The sequence below is a fragment of the Gasterosteus aculeatus genome, chromosome 7 (genome assembly GCF_964276395.1).
Source record: "Gasterosteus aculeatus chromosome 7, fGasAcu3.hap1.1, whole genome shotgun sequence".
Taxonomy (NCBI): domain Eukaryota; kingdom Metazoa; phylum Chordata; class Actinopteri; order Perciformes; family Gasterosteidae; genus Gasterosteus; species Gasterosteus aculeatus.
In genome coordinates this window covers 23,237,377-23,258,591 of record NC_135694.1, presented here as the reverse complement: position 1 = coordinate 23,258,591, position 21,215 = coordinate 23,237,377, and the positions used below count along the sequence as shown (strand labels likewise).

Here is a 21,215-nt window from a genome sequence, read left to right as displayed (position 1 = left end):
ATTAAGCAATATTAAAAATAACTGACACCAAAAAAAGGCAGAGGACAAATTATTCTTGCCATGAACTGCCGTGCCATTTATTAGTTATTGAATTGTTGGGCGGATAATTGTACTATGAATTACTGTGCATTTAATGTGCTATAGAGCTGACGTGTTGTGCACTTTGGGGTGCTGTGTTGTTGGAGTGGGTATAGTAGCCTGGCTAAAATCATGGTCATGTATGTGAGGGCACGGGCTAAACCAATAACTCCTCCTGCCCAGAAGTCAATGCTCCCTTTATTGGTAAGAATTATTATAATAAGGGTTTTTCCAAATCCTTCAGTCTGGTGATTGTGCTCCCCGGAGATCTAAACTAAAAGGGCAAAGTTAGGAGCCCTACACGACACATGTGCTTTCATTGCAGGAGCTATGTGTGGCGTGATGTACCACCAGTGTGCATTTATCATTGGTGAGACAAAACAAAGTTGTTCTAATGAATACAAATACAACTTAACGCTTACATTTGAAATAAATAATCTCCAATACACCTATTAACTAACGTAAGATTGGTCGCAAGAAAAAAGACAATCTGAATCTCCTCTGGTGCTTTTTTTTTTCATAAATCAGGTGACAAGTCTTAAATTCAACATCCTCTGACTGACTAAATATCTCATTTTGTTGTCGTAAAGTTTATGATTTATAAACACGTAGGTCTTTTTTGGGATTTAAATCACTGTTATGTCCTCTTTTTGGGACTGTGTAGGTGGCATGGGGGGGGACGAACACAGGACAGTCAAACATTATGTGAAGAGACAAAAGTTACGGTTACGGAGTAGCGGTTTTTAAATAAGATTTATTTACACATGTTTAACAAAACAAATACAAAGCTTCTATTAAGTGGGAGAGGTTGCGACAGTTGTGGCTGTGCCAAACAAATTAAGATAACAAAATCAGGCCTAGCTAACTACCTCTGGGAAAGAAACAAACAAAATGGCTTCCCTTAATTCTCTAATACCGCCCACCAAAATACAGAGGGAGCACCAACTAATAACCTAATGCTTCAAGACACAAAGTACCTACGGGAGTGTACAAATGTACAGGGCACTCCAGACTTGCCTACTGTGCTCAACCTCTCACCACAAACCTGCACGTCGTGTGGTGTGGTGGCAGTGCGTGCATTACAACGAAAAGGACGCCATTCTCAGAACTTTTCAATCTTCCTTTTAACAGCAAGGCCCACTCAGGTGATTGGCCTGCTCCCTTCAGGAACGCAGGTGCAGCCAGATTGGCACCTGAAGGGGAAAACAGACAGTACTGACACGTAACTGACTTAAATTCAGTTTTAATTTAGATTACCTTTGTTGTTGTGACGTCCTCCGGGCTTTGTGACTAACTTTGTCATTTCTCACGAAGAAAACATTAACTAAATACTTAGTGCTCTTTGGAGTCGCTTGGCATATGTCACAACAAAAAATTATTGTTCTTTAAGATTTTATTAAATAAATAACACACTAGTGACCAAAATATGTACTGACTGCATGCAAATGCTCTCTGGTGGTCAGATAGAAATTGATACAAACAGTATCTGCTAAGTTTCTATTGGTTGATGAATCACAAATTGTCTTTTCACTAGAAACACACTCAATAGTCTACGTCAGGATTCTTTTTCCTGCGGATCATACTTCACATATATGGACATGAATTAACTTTATTTTCTGAACAAAAATGAGGTCATGTACATTCTTTGCAGAGGGTGTTGATTAAAATATCCAGATGGGACACTTCAAGATTAGTTTCAGTTTTAGGGGTTAAGTAGACAATTCTTAGTAATTTTCAAGCTGTAAAAGCTACATGTGGATCCTGTGTTTAAGTCCGTTCTCCTCAGTGTTCCCATTAACAATAGTTCTTCCTGCAGTAATAGTCTGAGGGCCTTGACCCGGGTATTGTTGTATCGGTAGCAGAGACAAATTATTTGAGTATAGGTTGTGTTTAGGTTAAGTTAAAGGGTAACAGACTAGGACAGAACATGTGTAAAGTCACAGCGGCTTCATTAAACCTGTTCCAATGAAAAACAATGTGGGAACAAAAACACCCATGTTGTTAGAGCCTGAAAGACTTTTTAACCCTCAAAGGTTTCCTCTTACGTTGGTCCGTGCCGATGACATTTCTTCTCACAAGGGCCACGGCTCTCATTTTGATCTCTTTGGTTTTCAAAGAATAGACTATTGGATTGATGCAGGGTGGGATGCAAGAGGCCAGCGACAGGCTAAGCACACGCTGGTCCGGGTCAGTCAGACGCAGAAAAAACCCAAGAGTGAAAATAGTGATGATAGGAACATAAAATACAGCAACAAGGATGACATGCTCACCACAAGTGGCAAGAGCTTTAACTCGACTGTCCAAAGATCTCATTCTAAACACTGTCACCAGGATAGTGACATAAGACAGGATGATAAAAACAAAGGGTCCTCCGAGTATCATGAAGGAGAGAAAAGAGGCTGCAGACCACTGCATTGTGTAATCGTTACAGGCAAGTCTGAACACAGGTGCATAGTCACAGAAATAGCTGAACACTCTGACAGATTTACAAAATGAGAGTTGAGTCAATATACCTGTTGAAAATGCTGTTACTCCCACAGAAAAAGACCAAGTAAAGCCAATAATACAAGACATGCTCTGCAAAGTGTTGACTGAGTTGTGACGTAAAGGGAAACATATTGCAATCAACCTGTCGTAGGCAAGTATAGCAAGTGCAAATGACTCCATAGATGCAAAACAATAGTAGGAGAACATTTGTACCAAACACAAGTTGAATGGAATGAAATTGTCCTTAACAAGGAATATCTTTACCATGCCAGGAATAGTAGTCGTGTTGAGGACTACATCAATTACTGCGAGGTTGATCACAGCCAGAAATTTTGGAGAATGTAAGCAGTGATTGAAAGCAATGACATAGATCACCAAACTGTTGAACATCACTGTAACCACGTAAACAAACGATAGAAAGATGAAGTAGACACTAATGAAGGGTAATGTCTCAAATCCGACTATGTAGAAGCCTGGAGGACGAATGATGAGAGAGTTGTTTAAAGAAGTCCTGAGAAAAGTCATAGTTGAACTGGAGGAAAGCCTCTGCTTAAAAGCTCCACAGTCTACAGAACAGTGAAATCAAGTTATTACACATAAAACCAGTGACGACACAACACTTCACTAAGCACATGAAAACATAGCAATATGCAACACGTATTCCAGTAAGTTCACATATATCTACATGTGCTAAAAACAATCAGCATAAGCGTCGTACCTGATGTTCTCTCAGTGGTTGTTCAGCAGCAGCTTGATTTGATGCTGAGTCTAAGAGCAACAAACCGATGTCTATGTGTCTGAACTGTGTACGGTGAAAAATATACGTTCCTCATTGATCTCTTGAGATAAAGCTTTCAGCTGTTGCTCATGGGACATAATTTAACAAGACTCTATTGATGCAATAATTGATCCATCAAAACAAAACTGAGGGTTGTTTTCATTACTTGTGCCTCGTGCAACGCTCATTTTAAAATACAGATAGATTAAAGGTTATTCAGACAAAACAAAGTATACCGACTGCTTACACGATTTCTGGATCATGGATACAATGTTGCAGTAGCACTGAATACAATAACTTTATGCCATTAAACAAACATCTGCATGAATCAGAGGTCAGTTAAATAGTATCAATGTGACACAGAGCTCACAATGACGTCACTGACGGCACCACTCACTGATGGCTTCTGACACGGTTTAGTAGCAACAAGCATTTTTGAATTAATATGTCCCCGACTTAGACGGACCGAACTTCACTATTTACAAGAAGAAGCACTTAAAAAGTGCTTTGTGAAGCTTGTTTTTACGGATAAATTCATCATTAACGAGGCCATAGTTTGAGTCCAGAGAAATGATTATAGCACATGAAATGTGTGTTTCTATTACAGAAGTATAAGAATATACATGACATTTTGTGTACAGTGTTTGTGCAAAGTGGATCAACAGGAACAAACCCATGTGCTTTCATTGCAGTAGCTATGTGTGGCGTAATGTACCACCAGTGTGCGTTTATCATTGGTGAGATGGAACACAGTTGTTCTAATGAGCCCAGTTAATGATGCAATCACCAGTGGATGCTGTTTAATGACCTTTGCAGTGACAAACACATTTTTAACGCTTAAGTTTGAAATTAATAATGTCCAATGCACCTTTTAACTAACATAAGATTGGTCGCAAGAGAAAAGACAATCTGAATCTCCTCTGGTGCTTTTTTTTTCATAAATCAGGTGACAAATCTTAAATTCAACATCCTCTGAATGACTAAATATCTTATTTTGTTGTCGCAAATTTTAGGATTGATTAATATGTAGGCCTTTTTTGCTGTTTAAATCACTGACTTAAATTTACAGTTTTAATTTAGCTTAGCTTTGTCATGACGTCTTCAGGGCTTTCTGACAAACTTTGTCATTTCTCTCAAAGAAAACGTTGACTGTCATCTAAATACTTAGTGCTCTTTGGAGTCACTAGCTCATGTTATAGTGGTGAAGCTTGGCATCGTTCATAGAAGATCACAGACACCTCATAGTGCTTCTAGAAAATGTAGATCGCATTTTAAATTTTGGTAGAGGGAGATATTTTTTTAATGTTATTTTGGACAGATAATCCTTTAACTGATGAGATAGATTTTTCTTAACTTGGTGCATTCAGTCACTGAGGCATATTGAAGGAGCAGGTTAAACAAGAATAATGATAGTGGGATGGAGTTTGTGAATGTCCATTGGACAATTTTTATCCACCTTAAATCTTACATTTACCTGATATTAATTTGAGCTTGGTTAAGTTATTTTGAAAGAAGGTTGAGATCTGAACTATTGACCAGAAATTTCTCACTGAGACAGTCAAGCCAAATACCACAAAGGGAGTTCAAACTGTTCATATATTGTTTACGCGGTTGGTTCACTTAAATCACTTTCTTTATAAAATATAAAATGAAATAAAAAGAACGTGGATCAAAATATCTTTCAACGGCAGATTACTATTCAAGTTCAAATAAAAACGTGAATATGAAAGAATCTCTCCCTCTCTCTTTCTCTCTATATATATGTCACAAGAAAAAATGATTGTCATTTAAGATTCTGTTAAATGAACAATATACCAGTGACCACGATATGTACTGACTGCATGCAAATGCTATCTGGTGGACAAACTATAATGAGACAATGTTCTTAAATGACCTCTAACATGCTTTTAGCATTTCTGTACTCCCATTTCGCTTATCAGCAAATATAGAAATTGATGCAAACTGTGCTAAGTTTCTGTTGGTTGATGAATTACAAATTGTCTTTCACTACAAACACACTTAATAGTCCAGGGCAAGATTATTTTTGCTGCGGATCATACTTCACATATATGGACATAAATTAACTTTATTTTCTGAACAAAAATGAAGTCATGTACATTCTTTGCAGAGGGTGATGATTAAAATATCCAGATGCGACACCTAAAGATTAGTTTTAGTTTTAGAGGTTAAGTAGACAATTCTAAGTTAATTTGAAGCTGTAAACGCTACATGTGGATCCTGTTTCAAAGTCCGTTCTCCTCAGTGTTCCCGTTAATAATAGTTCTTCCTGCAGTAATAGTCTAAGGGCCTTGACCCGGGTATTGTTGTATCCATAGCAGAGACAAATTATTTGAGTATAGGTTGTGTTCAGGTTAAGTTAAAGGGTAACAGACTAGGACAGAACATGTGTAAAGTCACAGCGGCTTCATTAAACCTGTTCCAATGAAAAACAATGTGGGAACAAAAAGAGCCATCGCTTTTGACACCAAAAAAACGTTAGAGCCTGAAAGACTTTTCAACCCTCAAAGGTTTCCTCTTACGTTGGTCCGTGCCGATGACATTTCTTCTCACAAGGGCCACGGCTCTCATTTTGATCTCTTTGGTTTTCAAAGAATAGACTATTGGATTGATGCAGGGTGGGATGCAAGAGGCCAGCGACAGGCTAAGCACACGCTGGTCCGGGTCAGTCAGACGCAGAAAAAACCCAAGAGTGAAAATAGTGATAATAGGAACATAAAATACAGCAACAAGGATGACATGCTCACCACAAGTGGCAAGAGCTTTAACTCGACTGTCCAAAGATCTCATTCTAAACACTGTCACCAGGATAGTGACATAAGACAGGATGATAAAAACAAAGGGTCCTCCGAGTATCATGAAGGAGAGAAAAGAGGCTGCAGACCACTGCATTGTGTAATCGTTACAGGCAAGTCTGAACACAGGTGCATAGTCACAGAAATAGCTGAACACTCTGACAGATTTACAAAATGAGAGTTGAGTCATTATACCTGTTGAAAATGCTGTTACTCCCACAGAAAAAGACCAAGTAAAGCCAATAATACAAGACATGCTCTGCAAAGTGTTGACTGAGTTGTGACGCAGAGGTAAACATATTGCAATCAACCTGTCGTAGGCAAGTATAGCAAGTGCAAATGACTCCAGACCTAAAGAACAATAGTAGGAGAACATTTGTACCAAACACAAGTTGAATGGAATGAAATTGTCCTTAACGAGGAATATCTTTACCATGCCAGGAATAGTAGTCGTGTTGAGGACTATATCAATTACTGCGAGGTTGATCACAGCCAGAAATTTTGGAGAATGTAAGCACTGATTGAAAGCAATGACATAGATCACCAAACTGTTGAACATCACTGTAACCACGTAAACAAACGATAGAAAGATGAAGTAGACACTAATGAAGGGTAATGTCTCAAATCCGACTATGTAGAAGCCTGGAGGACGAATGATGAGAGAGTTGTTTAAAGAAGTCCTGAGAAAAGTCATAGTTGAACTGGAGGAAAGCCTCTGCTTAAAAGCTCCACAGTCTACAGAACAGTAAAATCAAGTTATTACACATTAAACCTCAACAGTGACAATAAAACACATGATTAAATGTTCTTCCTCTTGACTAAGCACATGAAAACATAGCAATATGCAACACCAGTAAGTTCACATATATCTACATGTGCTAAAAAACAATCAGCATAAGCGTCGTACCTGATGTTCTCTCAGTGGTTGTTCAGCAGCAGCTTGATTTGATGCTGAGTCTAAGAGCAACAAACCGATGTCCATGTGTCTGAACTGTGTACGGTGAAAAATATACGTTCCTCATTGATCTCTTGAGATAAAGCTTTCAGCTGTTGCTCAGGGGACATCATTTAACAAGACTCTATTGATGCAATAATTGATCCATCAAAACAAAACTGAGGATTCTTTTGAATAATTAAGCAGTCGAGCCTCGTGCAACGCTCATTTTAAAATATGGAAAGGTTATCTAAACAAAACAAAGTACACCCGCTGCTCACACAATTTCTGGATTATGGATATGTTTCTGCAGTGCACTAATAATTCTACAAATACAATAACTTTTTCATTAAACAAACATCTGCATAAATTAGAGGCCAGTCAATGTGAGAGCTTACAATGACGTCGCCACTCACTGATGGCTTCTGACATGGTTTAGTAGCAACAAAAATTGTTGAATAAATATGTCCCTGACTTAGACGGACTCAGATTTTTTTGGTACTTTACTATTTAAAAGTAGAAGCACTTTGTGAAGCTTTTTTATGGATACATACATCATTAACGAGGCCATAGTTTGAGTCCACAGAATGATTATAGCACATCAAATGTGTGTTTCTATTACAGAAGTGTAGGCATATACATGACATTTTGTGAAAAATATTTGTACTAAGCGAATCAACGGGAACAAACCCATGTGCTTTCATTGCAGTAGCTATGTGTGGCGTGATGTACCACCTGTCAGGGAAGCTAGGGCCACAAGGACCTGGAATCAAAAGCAGACTTGACACGAGGTAGTTAGAAGCAATTCTTGTCTTTAATCCAGGCGGAGGTTCGGTACACGGGTAATCAGGCAGAGGCGGCAGATAAATCCAAGTCGGCAGGCAAAGGGTTACGGGTGGACAGAAAAGGTTCAAAACACGGGAAGGCACACTGGAGGATATCGCTGGTAAGCTCATGGGAGACAAGAGACAAACTGGCACAGAGCCATGTGTCGGCAAGGGCTAAATACACAGGGGAATGAGACACAGGTGTAACCAATAAGGGTGGGGCTTTGTAATCACGGGGGCGGCGGCATACAGGTAGGCGGTGTCTGAAATGAGAGAGAAGGGTGATTGACAGAAGATACACAGGAATCACTTTGTGGCCAAAATCCCCAGTCTGGGTGTTACAGTACCCCCCCTCCTAAGGCCGGCACCAGACGGCCCAGGCTCATCAGGGAACTTGAGGTGGAAGTCCCTGACGAGGTTAGGCCTCAAGATGTTGCGAGCTGGCTCCCACGACCTCTCCTCTGGCCCGTATCCCTCCCAATCTACCAGATACTGGAGGCCCCGACCGCGGCGTCGGACTGCCAAGGGCCGCTTGACGGTGTAGGTTGGTCCGCCATCAATGAGTCTGGGGGGTGGTGGGGCTTTGGTGGCAGGGACCAAGTGGCTCTCCATGGCTGGCTTTAACCGGGCTACATGAAAAGTGGGATGCACTCTCATAGGTCTAGGGATTTTAAGCCTCATGGCCGCAGGGTTGATCACCTTAGAGATGGGGAAGGGGCCAACGAACCTTGGCGCCAACTTGCGGGACTCCACACGAATGGGCAGGTCGCGCGTAGATAACCACACTCTCTGGCCGACCCGATAGTTAGGGGCTGGGGTCCGTCGTCGATCCGCCATCCTCTTCGACCGTGCAGCGCTCTTGAGGAGGGCCTGGCGGGCTCGGTCCCAGGTGCGGCGGCAACGCCGGACCATGGCCAGCGCCGAGGGCACCCTGGACTCCCTCTCTAGGGCAGGAAACAGGGGTGGCTGATAGCCATAGGCACACTGGAACGGGGAGAGGCCCGAAGACGAAGAAGGGAGTGTGTTGTGCGCATACTCAATCCAGATGAGGTTCTTGCACCAGGAGGTTGGGTCTTTGGAAACCAAACAGCGAAGGCCCGTCTCCAGCTCCTGGTTCAGACGCTCAGTCTGCCCATTGGATTCCGGGTGATAGCCAGAAGATAGACTGACCGTTGCTCCTAAGAGGCTGCAGAACTCTTTCCAAAACTTGGACACGAACTGGGGGCCCCGATCAGACACCACATCTGCAGGGAAACCATGGAGACGAAAAACGTGAGAGAGCACCGCCTCCGCGGTTCCCTTGGCGGAGGGCAGCTTAGGCAGGGGAATGAAATGGACCATCTTAGAGAACCGGTCGACCACCGTGAGGACGGTGGTGTTGCCCTCGGACCGGGGAAGCCCTGTGACGAAATCCAGCGAGATGTTGGACCAGGGGCGATGTGGAACCGGCAGGGGGCGAAGGAGCCCGACCGGGGAGCGTCGAGGGACCTTACAGCTTGCACACACCTGGCAAGCCGACACGTACTCTCCTACCTCCCTCTCCATCGCGGGCCACCAGAACCGCTGTCTTATAACAAACATTGTCCTCCGAACTCCGGGATGGCAGGAGATTCGGGCGCAGTGGGCCCAATGGATGACCTGCGAGCGGAGAGAAGGGGGAACAAACAGCCTGCTGGGGGGACAACCGTTAGGAACAGAGATACTTGCGGCAGCCTGTCTCACCTTCTCCTCAATGTCCCAGGTGACGGCGCCAACTAGGCAAGACGAGGGCAGAATGCAGGAGGGTGGGTTGGGTGGGGAGACAGGGTCAAAAAGCCGGGAAAGAGAGTCTGGCTTCGCGTTCTTAGAGCCTGGGCGATAAGACAGGGAAAAGTTGAACCTATTAAAGAAAAGCGCCCACCTGGCTTGACGAGGGTTTAGTCTTTTGGCCGTCCTCAGATACTCCAGGTTTTTATGGTCTGTCCAGACCAGGAATGGGTGTTCAGCACCCTCCAGCCAGTGCCGCCACTCCTCCAGGGCTACCTTGACTGCTAGCAGTTCCCGGTCCCCAATGTCGTAGTTCCTCTCAGCAGGAGAAAGGCTCCGGGAGAGGAAGGCGCAAGGATGCAGCTTGTCATCCTTCTCTGATCTTTGGGAAAGTATTGCTCCCACTCCCACGTCTGAGGCGTCAACCTCCACCACAAACTGCTGATTAGGGTTGGGGAGGATAAGTATCGGGGCCGAGGTGAATGCCTTCTTGAGGTGTTTGAAGGCAGCGTCGGCGTCAGGGTTCCACTGGAACTTGACCACAGAAGATGTTAGTGCATGCAGCGGGGCAGCTACTGAACTAAAGTTCCTAATGAACCTCCTATAAAAATTGGCGAAACCCAAAAATCGTTGGACCGCCTTGCGATCGCTGGGAGTGGGCCAGCCTGTGACTGCCGCCACCTTCCCTGGCTCCATCTGCACTTTGCCCTCCGACACAATGAACCCCAGGAACGAAACGGTAGATACGTGAAACTCACATTTCTCCGCCTTCACAAATAGCTGATGGTCAAGGAGCCGCTGGAGAACCTGCCTAACATGCATCCGGTGGGTCTCTTCGTCGGGGGAGAAGATCAGAATGTCATCCAGATATACGAACACAGAAATGTTGAGCAGGTCTCGGAGGACGTCATTCGCCAGAGCCTGAAAAACAGCTGGAGCATTAGTTAGTCCGAAAGGCATCACCAGATACTCGTAATGCCCCCTGGGAGTGTTGAAAGCAGTCTTCCATTCGTCTCCCTCCCTAATCCTGACCAAATGATAGGCATTTCTCAAGTCGAGCTTAGTAAAGATCTTGGCCCCTTGTAGCAAATCGAATGCTGACGAAATAAGGGGCAGAGGGTACCTGTTCTTGACTGTGATGTTGTTTAATCCCCTGTAATCGATACAGGGGCGCAGTGTCTTGTCCTTCTTGCTGACAAAAAAAAACCCTGCACCCGCTGGGGATGATGAAGGTCTGATTAAGCCCGCCGCCAACGAGGAGGTTACGTAATCCTTCATAGCCTGTGTCTCAGGTGCAGACAGGGAATAAATTCTCCCTCTAGGAGGAGATGATCCTGGGAGCAGATCAATGGCGCAATCATACTCCCGATGTGGAGGCAGAGAAGTGGCTCGGGCCTTATTAAATACCTCCTTAAGGTCGTGGTAACATGCCGGTACCCTGGAAAGGTCCGGGTAGTCTGAGTCCAATGGCGGCAGCTGTTGCGGCGCAGATAGTGGGGTGGTTTGAGACGGTGTCGTGGAAAAGCATCGCGTCGAACACTCCCTCCTCCATGCAATCACTGTCCCCGAAGACCAGTCCATATGGGGGTTGTGTTGGGACAGCCAGGGAAAGCCCAGAATGAGGGGGTGTTGCGAGGACTGGAACACGTGGAAGCAAATAGTCTCTGTGTGGTGGTCCGGGAAGGTTAACTGCACAGGGGATGTGTGGTGAGTGACTCTACAGAGTAGGCGCCCATCGAGGGCACTAGCTTCCAGGGGCTTCGGGAGAGGATGCCTCTCTAATCCCAATCCGCTGTCCATCAGGTTGTCCACCAGCACTCTCTGACTGAGAAAGGCGGTTTGAGAGGAGATGGAAACTCTGGGAAGAACCCGAGGCGGACTTACGGACAGTGTGGTACGGCTCACCAGTGACGTCCTCCTCACTGGTGAGCCTGATCTTTTAGTGGACAGGAGGCGATGAGGTGGCCCCTCTGGCCACAGTAGATGCATCTACCGTCCCGCAGGCGACGCTGCCGCTCCTCGGGGGTCAACCTGGTCCTCCCGAGTTGCATGGGTTCCTCGGCTGGGTGGTGGAGTGCGGGGTGATCGGGAGAAGTCTGGTGTCGAGCATGTGAGTCAGTAGTGGGATCGCTGTGGAGCGAGTTCCAGTTGAGACCTGTGCCATGTCTCCTAGGGGGTGGGGGAGGGGGTGAGCGGGAGGCTGGTGAGTTAAACAGGCGGCTAGGTCTCTCTCTCTTGAACTCACCTAGGCGGCTCTCTAACCTTACAGCAAGGGCGGTTAAGGCCTCAAGACTCTCGGAATCATCCCTCAATGCTAACTCCTCCCTCACTGGGTTGTTAAGTCCTCTGAGAAAAACCCCCTGGAGTGACGCATCGGACCACCCGGACCCTTGCGCTATGGTTCTGAAGTCGATTGCGAACTCTGCCACGCTGCGGGACCCCTGTCTTAGAGAGAGTAGGCGTGAAGCAACGTCTTTGCCTCTAACTGGGTGATCAAAAACTCTACGCATTTCATCTGAGAAGCACTGATATGAAGAGAGTATAGGAGACTGGCTCTCCCATATGCTGGTAGCCCAGGCCAACGCCCTCCCAGTCATGCAGCCCATCATGAAGGCAACCTTAGCTCTATCAGTGACATATCTCGAAGGCTGTTGGTCAAAGACTAATGAGCACTGCATCAAAAAAGACTTGCATGTTCCCAGGTCTCCGGCGTAGCGCTCCGGTGCAGGCACATTTGGCTCCTGGGAGCAAAAGGTGGGTCGGGCAGATTGCAAAGGAGGAGTAGCCGCCTCTGGGGCTGGGGGGGGTGGCTGCGGGGCGGCTTGACGAAGCTGCTGTCCCAGCTGGTTCACCTCCGCAGAAAGAGCTCGAAGAGACTCCATCATCCCTCGGAGAAGTTGGTCGTGGTGCTCCACGAGGGTACCCTGTGAGGCGACAGCCTGACGGAGGGAATCTGGGTCCGCTGATTCCATGTTGGCCAGTTTGTACTGTCAGGGAAGCTAGGGCCACAAGGACCTGGAATCAAAAGCAGACTTGACACGAGGTAGTTAGAAGCAATTCTTGTCTTTAATCCAGGCGGAGGTTCGGTACACGGGTAATCAGGCAGAGGCGGCAGATAAATCCAAGTCGGCAGGCAAAGGGTTACGGGTGGACAGAAAAGGTTCAAAACACGGGAAGGCACACTGGAGGATATCGCTGGTAAGCTCATGGGAGACAAGAGACAAACTGGCACAGAGCCATGTGTCGGCAAGGGCTAAATACACAGGGGAATGAGACACAGGTGTAACCAATAAGGGTGGGGCTTTGTAATCACGGGGGCGGCGGCATACAGGTAGGCGGTGTCTGAAATGAGAGAGAAGGGTGATTGACAGAAGATACACAGGAATCACTTTGTGGCCAAAATCCCCAGTCTGGGTGTTACACCACCATTGTGAGTTTATCATTGGTGAGACGGAACACAGTTGTTCTAATGAGCCCAGTTTATGATGCAATCACCAGTGGATGCTGCTTGGTAACCTTTGCAGTAACACAACCTTTAACGCTTAAATTTGAAATGAATAATCTCTAATGCACCTATTAACTAACTGTGGGGTCAAGACTCAGGCGCAGACCAAGAAGGCAAACACAAACGTCTGTCCAGGTTTAGAACTTTTTACTTGCAGAATCAATGGTACGAGACAAACAAAAAGGCAGCACAGGCACAAGCAGACTTCACACGCTCTCGAAATAAATTTAAAAAAAAAAAAAAAAAAGGAAAAAAGGGCCTGGCAATAAACAAACACCGGGAATACTTTACTACGGACATGCCACTCAGGATAGGACAAAATAACCTGACACTGAGGACTGGGGCTTAAATACAGGTGGAGGTAATTGCAAACTAAACGAGCGAGAAACAAAATACTGTTATACTCAGGAAAGCATCAACGGAAATCCCTGATGAGTGATGGGTCCATGATATTGCCTGCAGGTTCCCATGACCTCTCCTCTGGGGCATACCGCACCCAGTCCACTAAGGGTAGGCAACCCCTACCCTTCCGTCAGACTGCCAACAGTCGCCTCACGGTATGCACGGGACTCCCGTCGATGAGTCAGGGGTGCGGAGGGGTCTGGAGGATGGGACCAGTGGACTCTCCTCGACTGCTTGCCACGGGAAACATTGAACGTTGGGTGAATCCTTATGGTTTTGGGGAGGCGAAGACAGACAGCTGCCAGGTTGATCACCCTGATGATTGGATATGGGCCAATGTACTTCAGAGACTCCACCCGAAGAGGTAAGTCCTTTGTCCGGTTCATGGGGGGCAGGACTCTGATGTTGGTTATCCTGCCTCTGGTACTGCGCCGTTGTACAAATTAGGGCGCACCGCGCTTTTTTCAAGGTGCGGTAGCACCTGCGGACAAGGGCATGGGCCAAAGGAACCGAAACCTCCCCCTCCAGGTTGGGGCTGATAGCCATACACGCACTGGAAGGGCGAAAAACCTGTGGTAAGAAACGGACAATGAGTTATGGGCATATTCAATCAAAATGAGAGGCTTACTCCATGCCGTGGGGTTCTGCGGGACTATGCAACGTAATCCCGTCTCCATCTCCTCGTTGTATCGCTCTGTCCAGCCATTGGACTGGGGGTGATACCCAGATGATAGGCTGGCCGTGGCCCCAACCAGGGAGCAAAACTCCTTCCAAAAGTGCGACGTGAACTGCGGGCCACGGTCGGAAACAACGTCCTGCGGGAGACAGTGTAGCCAAAAAACGTTAGACAGGAGAGCCTCCGCAGTCTCCTTGGCGGAGGGTAATTTACTCAGGGGGATGAAGTGGGCAATCTTAGAAAACCGATCAATGACTGTATTACCTTCAGAGGCTGGGAGACCAGTGACGAAATCAATGGAGATATGGGACCATGGCCGCCGAGGGGTGGGAAAAGGCTGGAGTAAGCTGGGCGGGCGATGAGAGGCCTTGCTCTGGGAACAGACAGGGCACGCGGCAACATACTCTCACATCCTTGATCATGGCGGGTCACCAGAACCGTTGCTGTTGAAAACTCAGGGTTTGACCGCTGCCTGGGTGGCAGGTAAGTTGAGGTATGTCCCCAGTGGATGACCCGAGACCAAAGCGACTTGGAAACAAATAGGCGGTTAGGTGGGCAACCCTTGGGAACTCTTACCCTCTTGAGAGCACCCTTGACCTCTTCCTCGACTGCCCATGTTACTGCCTCAACTGTGCAAAAAGGGGGCAAAATGGTGGAAGGTGCGGTCAATGGAGCGTCCAGGTCAAATAGTCTGGAAAGGGCATCCAGTTTCGTGTTCTTGGATCCTGAACAATAAGAAAGAAGTTGAAATGGGTAAAGAATAAGGCCCACCTGGTTTGTTTGGAGTAGTCTCTTAGCTGATCTGATGTACTCCAGGTTCCTGTGGTCAGTGCAGACCAAAAACGGATGCTCGGTCCCCTCTAGTCAGTGCCTCCACTCCTCTAGGGCCAGCTTGACACTCTGCAGGGCAATTCAAATATTATAATGTCGTGATGGGTGAGGGCAATTCAAATATTATAATGTTGCCAGACAACGCCACCCTGTCAAGGATGCGTGGAGGAGGCAGGACTCAAACGCAGACTTCTTGGAAAGCAAAAGACTTTAATTGTCAAAAAGGCAAAAGCAAAAGGCCAAGGGGCAAAAACACACAGGAACCAGGGGAAAAACGGCAGACAGGAACTACAAACATCCACGACGAAAAACAATGACGCGACAAGTGACACAAGAGACACACGGCTTAAATACACAAGGGAGGTGCAGGTGATTAGACACAGGTGGAAGCTATTAGACGATCACAGGGGATGACAGGACAAGGCAGGAAGTGAAGTTACCCAGGGACACGAGTGGCAGAAAACTACAAAATAAGACAGGAAGTGAACCACACCGTGACACACCCAGGGAATTGTTTTAAATCTTCCAAACAAAACTAAGGGAAGGCACTCAGGTTCGTTGCAAATGAGGCAGAGATTTAATCTAAAACACAATGTAATTTTATTAAATTCACAGTTTAAAACAACGGTAAAAAAACCTCTTCACTCTGGGACAAGCAACGGGGGAACCAATCAGGGCCGAGACTTACGATGATGGACTGTCCAAATAAAAGGGGACCCTAGAAGCACCACACGTGAAACAACTAAAAGTGAAGCAAACTCAAACATGCAAAAACATAACATAAGAGGGACACCACCACCTGGGACACCAATCCACCACCGCAGACTCAGCACCTGAATGGGGGGGGAAGATGAGAGCAACCGGTTTAAAATAAGAAACTGAACCAAAACAGAAAGAAAATAATTAGTTAACCAAAACTATACTAATAAAACACCGACAAACGGCTTATCCAAAACTTAACAAAATCACAAAACAACAACAAATTGACAAACAAACAGACAAATAACAAAGGATCCAAACAAATAAGTAAGGCCTGTCTCTCGTACACAGTTAAAATGTGTCTTGACCCAGTTAGGAGGCCAAAACAAAGCAAACTCAAACAGGGTAAACACAGCTAAAAGTAAGGCAGACCCAAACGGGGTTACTTTAACCAACACAAGGCAAGCAGTTTAGCCAAAAGGCAAAGCAACAGGGTTAATTTAACAAAGCAAACCCGAACAGGGTGAGTTTAACGAAGGAAAAGCAAAGCAGTTTAGCCAAAAGGCAAAGCAGCAGTGGTCTCTGGCAGGTTAGCGGGTGTAGAGCTGATGCTCAATGATCCTTGCCCTGCAGAGGAAAACAGACATAGAGCCTTACTATAGCTGGAGGAGGGAGCTAAAGCCACTGCGCTACATACCGGTCAGGCCGCTTCAGACAATCAGCGTGGGTCGGAGGGATCGACGCTACCACGAGAATTACCAACGGCAGACATTAAGTGCATCAGTTGGAGAATAGTATGCAGCCATACCAGTGAGCTTCTGGGACACAAAAGACACTTAAATGAGCACTGGACGGACAACGTGGGAGGGAATACAGTTGCTGGCGACAGCCTACCTGTCACCACACAGAGCAGCGGGAAAGACCCCAGGATGTGTTGTAACCCGAGCCTTTGGCAAATGAAATGCAGACAGGTGCTCTGAAGCCGCCTTTCACCCCGGACAAAAACTGTTTGTGCCCCTTCCATCTGGCAGGAGGCTGAGGTCCATCAGGACTAAGACCTCCCGCCACACGAACAGTTTCTTCCCGTCGGCAGTCGGGTTCATCAACAGAGCCCTGTCCCCCCACTGACTGACTGACATATAACATTCCACCGGTCACTCCCCTTCACACTGCACATGTCACTTTAACTGTAATTCATCACTTTGTCGTCACTCGTCACTTTGTTACTTGTTCGTTAGTGCACTTTATGCTTAATATATCTTTTTTAAACTTTAATATTTAAAATGTTTAACTTTATTCCCTTGTTTTATACTAACCCATAGCCTTATTATACTAACCCATTGCATTAGCATTTAATTTTACTTTATTTTATTACTTGTGCACTGCTGTCTTTTGTCTATTGTCACATTGTCTACTGTCGCACACCAACCGCCAAGACAAATTCCTTGTATGTTTGGCATATTTTGGTAATAAATGTTTCCTGATTCCTGATTTATACCCCATTGTCATGCAGCGATTGGCTGTGGTCCAGACACAGCTGAAAGTTATTAGGACTAATCACTGCATACTGACACATTAGCAAACCCCAGCAAACTCTGCAATTGCTTGCGAGTTCAGGTTGCAGGGTTGCAGGGTTGATCCGCACACCCCCTGAGGACACAATAAAGCCCAGGAATGACATCTCTGGGACATGAAATACGCACTTCTCTGCCTTGACGTAGAGATGATTCTCGAGCAGTCTATGGAGGACCAGTGAGTTAGCCACAAGGGGTTGAGGAAGGGGCTCCGTAGTCAGCCCTAGTTCCTTAGGCAAACTGTAGTCCATAAAGCTGGCGTCAGCCCCAGAGTCCATGAAGACTGACAGACTCAGTGACTGGGTAGCGGTGACCACCCGGGCACGAGTAAGAGGTCTGGATTTTGGAGGTTCGGACATGGCGGAGCTCACCAGTATTCTCCGATCTACTGATGAGCCCTGTCTTTTACTGGGCAATGGGCTAGGAGATGGCCAGGTTGTCCACAGTAAAAGCAACTCCCCTCTTTGAACCGGCGTTGTCGCTCGCCGCGGTACAGGACAACTGCATCGGCTCAATAAAGACAGCACTTGCTGACGCACCGCCTCGGGCAACTGTAACCTCGTGGTGTTCTCCATGGGCAGGGCCCGATGAAAAATCTGCGTATGTCTGGCAGATCGGTGACTGTTTAGCCCATTCAGCTGTGGCCCATTCCCGAGCTCTGCCAGTCAAGTGGGTAATGACTGTGGTCACCCTTGCTCTCTCTGTGACGTATAGGATAAAGGATTCAGTTCAAACAGTAGTGAGCAATTTGTCAAAAAAGAGCGACTATATACAGGAAGTGCAGTGGTTACAAGAATAAAACAGGAAGTTAGTCTTATCCGTCTCTCCGAGTCGTCACAGTACCCCTCCCCCCCTGACCGAGCCCCAGCATGCTCAGGAAAACGTTGGAGAAATCCCTGATGAGGGATGGTTTCATGAGATTGCCCGCAGGCACTAACGTAAGATGGGTCGCAAGACAAAAGAGAGCCTGAATCTCCTCTGGCGCTTTTTTTTTCATAAATCAGGTGAAAAGTCTCAAATTCAACATCCTCTGACTGACTAAATATCTTATTTTGTTGTCCCAAAGTTTATGATTTATTAATGTTTAGGCCTTTTTTGGTGTTTAAATCACTGACGTGAATTCACACTTTTAATTTTGATTACCTTTGTTGTGACATCCTCCTTTCTGACGGACTTTGTAATTTCTCACAAAGAAAACGTTGACTGTCATCTAAATACTTAGTGCTCTTTGGAGTCACTAGCTCATGTTATAGTGGTGAAGCTTGACATCGTTCATAGAAGATCACAGACACCTCATAGTGCAAGAAAAAATGATTGTCATTTAAGATTCTGTTAAATGAACAATACACCAGTGACCAAGATATGTACTGACTGCATGCAAATGCTATCTGGTGGACAAACTATAATAACACAATGTTCTTAAATGACCTTTAACATGTCTGTACTCCCATTTCGCTTATCAGCAAATATATAAATTAATACAAACAGTATCTGCTAAGCTTCTATTGGTTGATGAATCACAAATTGTCTTTTCACTACAAACACACTCAAAGGATTCTTCTTCCTGCGGATCATACTTCACATATATGGACTTAAATGTATTTTATTTTCTGAACAAAAATGAAGTCATGTACATTCTTTGCAGAGGGTGTTGATTAAAATATCCAGATGGGACACTTAAAGATTAGTTTCAGTTTTAGGGGTTAAGTAGACAATACTTAGTCATTTTCAAGCTGTAAAAGCTACATGTGGATCCTGTGTTTAAGTCCGTTCTCCTCAGTGTTTCCCTCCCGTTAACAATAGTTCTTACTGCAGTAATAGTCTAAGGGCCTTGACCCGGGTATTGTTGTATCCATAGCAGAGACAAATTATTGTTTTGTTATTATATTATTATAGGTTGTGTTTAGGTTAAGTTAAAGGGTAACAGACTAAGACAGGACATGTGTAAAGTCACAGCGGCTTTATTAAACCTATTCCAATAGAAACCGATGTGGGAACAAAAACACCCATGTTGTTAGAGCCTGAAAGACTTTTTAACCCTCAAAGGTTTCCTCTTACGTTGGTCCGTACCGATGACATTTCTTCTCATAAGGGCCACGGCTCTCATTTTGATCTCTTTGGTTTTCAAAGAATAGACTATTGGATTGATGCAGGGTGGGATGCAAGAGGCCAGCGACAGGCTAAGCACACGCTGGTCCGGGTCAGTCAGACGCAGATAAAACCCAAGAGTGAAAATAGTGATGATAGGAACATAAAATACAGCAACAAGGATGACATGCTCAGTGCAAGTGGCAAGAGCTTTAACTCGACTGTCCAAAGATTTCATTCTAAACACTGTCACCAGGATAGTGACATAAGACAGGATGATAAAAACAAAGGGTCCTCCGAGTATCATGAAGGAGAGAAAAGAGGCTGCAGACCACTGCATTGCGTAATCGTTACAGGCAAGTCTGAACACAGGTGCATAGTCACAGAAATAGCTGAACACTCTGACAGATTTACAAAATGAGAGCTGAGTCATTATACCTGTTGAAAATGCTATTACTCCCACAGAAAAAGACCAAGTAAAGCCAATAATACAAGACATGCTCTGCAAAGTGTTGACTGAGTTGTGACGTAAAGGGAAACATATTGCAATCAACCTGTCGTAGGCAAGTATAGCAAGTGCAAATGACTCCATAGATGCAAAACAATAGTAGGAGAACATTTGTACCAAACACAAGTTGAATGGAATGAAATTGTCCTTAACGAGGAATATCTTTACCATGCCAGGAATAGTAGTCGTGTTGAGGACTATATCAATTACTGCGAGGTTGATCACAGCCAGAAATTTTGGAGAATGTAAGCAGTGATTGAAAGCAATGACATAGATCACCAAACTGTTGAACATCACTGTAACCACGTAAACAAACGATAGAAAGATGAAGTAGACACTAATGAAGGGTAATGTCTCAAATCCGACTATGTAGAAGCCTGGAGGACGAATGATGAGAGAGTTGTTTAAAGAAGTCCTGAGAAAAGTCATAGTTGAACTGGAGGAAGGCCTCTGCTTAAAAGCTCCACAGTCTACAGAACAGTGAAATCAAGTTATTACACATTAAACCTCAACAGTGACAATAAAACACATGAATAAATGTTCTTCCTCTTGACTAAGCACATGAAAACATAGCAATATGCAACACCAGTAAGTTCACATATATCTACATGTGCTAAAAAACAATCAGCATAAGCGTCGTACCTGATGTTCTCTCAGTGGTTGTTCAGCAGCAGCTTGATTTGATGCTGAGTCTAAGAGCAACAAACCGATGTCCATGTGTCTGAACTGTGTACGGTGAAAAATATACGTTCCTCATTGATCTCTTGAGATAAAGCTTTCAGCTGTTGCTCAGGGGACATCATTTAACAAGACTCTATTGATGCAATAATTGATCAATCAAAACAAAACTGAGGATTGTTTTGAATAATTTGAATGATCAAAATATACATATATTTAAGTCAGAAAAATTGTTACATGAAAGTATCTCTCCCTCTCTCTCTCTCTCTCTCTCTCATATGTACAGTATAAATATATATATATATATATCGCAAAGCAAATGATTGTCCTTTAAGATTTTATTAAATAAACGATACGCCAGTGACTAAGATATCTACTGACTGCATGCAAATGCTCTCTGGTGGACAAACTATAATTAGACAATGTTCTTAAATAACCTTTAACATGTTTTCAGCATTTCTGTACTCCTATTTTGCTCATCAGCAAATATAGAAATTCATACCGTCTCTGCTAAGCTTCTATTGGTTGTCTTTTCACTATGTTTTACCTTTCTTTTTGGCTGGGTAGTAACCAGTGGTGAGGGGGTTCAGA

General features: G+C 45.0%; 3 protein-coding genes across 3 annotated transcripts; all 3 read right to left on the bottom strand.

Annotated features, from left to right (window-relative positions):
* Positions 1 to 2,010: 2,010 nt before the first annotated feature.
* Positions 2,011 to 3,414, bottom strand: LOC120822557 (olfactory receptor 2AT4-like). Its single transcript, XM_040182332.2, has one exon. It carries the CDS (start codon positions 3,088 to 3,090, stop codon positions 2,080 to 2,082), a length of 1,011 nt encoding a protein of 336 aa, XP_040038266.2. The 5' UTR covers positions 3,091 to 3,414; the 3' UTR covers positions 2,011 to 2,079.
* A 2,410-nt stretch (positions 3,415 to 5,824) lies between these two features.
* LOC120822738 (olfactory receptor 2AT4-like) lies at positions 5,825 to 6,910 on the bottom strand. Its single transcript, XM_040182601.2, has one exon. The coding sequence runs from the start codon at positions 6,848 to 6,850 to the stop codon at positions 5,840 to 5,842; it is 1,011 nt and encodes a 336-aa protein (XP_040038535.2). The 5' UTR covers positions 6,851 to 6,910; the 3' UTR covers positions 5,825 to 5,839.
* Positions 6,911 to 19,295: 12,385 nt separating this feature from the next.
* On the bottom strand, positions 19,296 to 20,593 carry LOC120822693 (olfactory receptor 2AT4-like). The gene has a single exon (XM_040182535.2). The coding sequence runs from the start codon at positions 20,373 to 20,375 to the stop codon at positions 19,365 to 19,367; it is 1,011 nt and encodes a 336-aa protein (XP_040038469.2). The 5' UTR covers positions 20,376 to 20,593; the 3' UTR covers positions 19,296 to 19,364.
* Between the last annotated feature and the right edge of the window lie 622 nt (positions 20,594 to 21,215).

Coding starts and splice junctions, on each gene's coding strand:
- LOC120822738 (XM_040182601.2), bottom strand. CDS start 6,850: ATGACTTTTCTCAGGACTTCTTTAAACAACTCTCTCATCATTCGTCCT.
- LOC120822693 (XM_040182535.2), bottom strand. CDS start 20,375: ATGACTTTTCTCAGGACTTCTTTAAACAACTCTCTCATCATTCGTCCT.
- LOC120822557 (XM_040182332.2), bottom strand. CDS start 3,090: ATGACTTTTCTCAGGACTTCTTTAAACAACTCTCTCATCATTCGTCCT.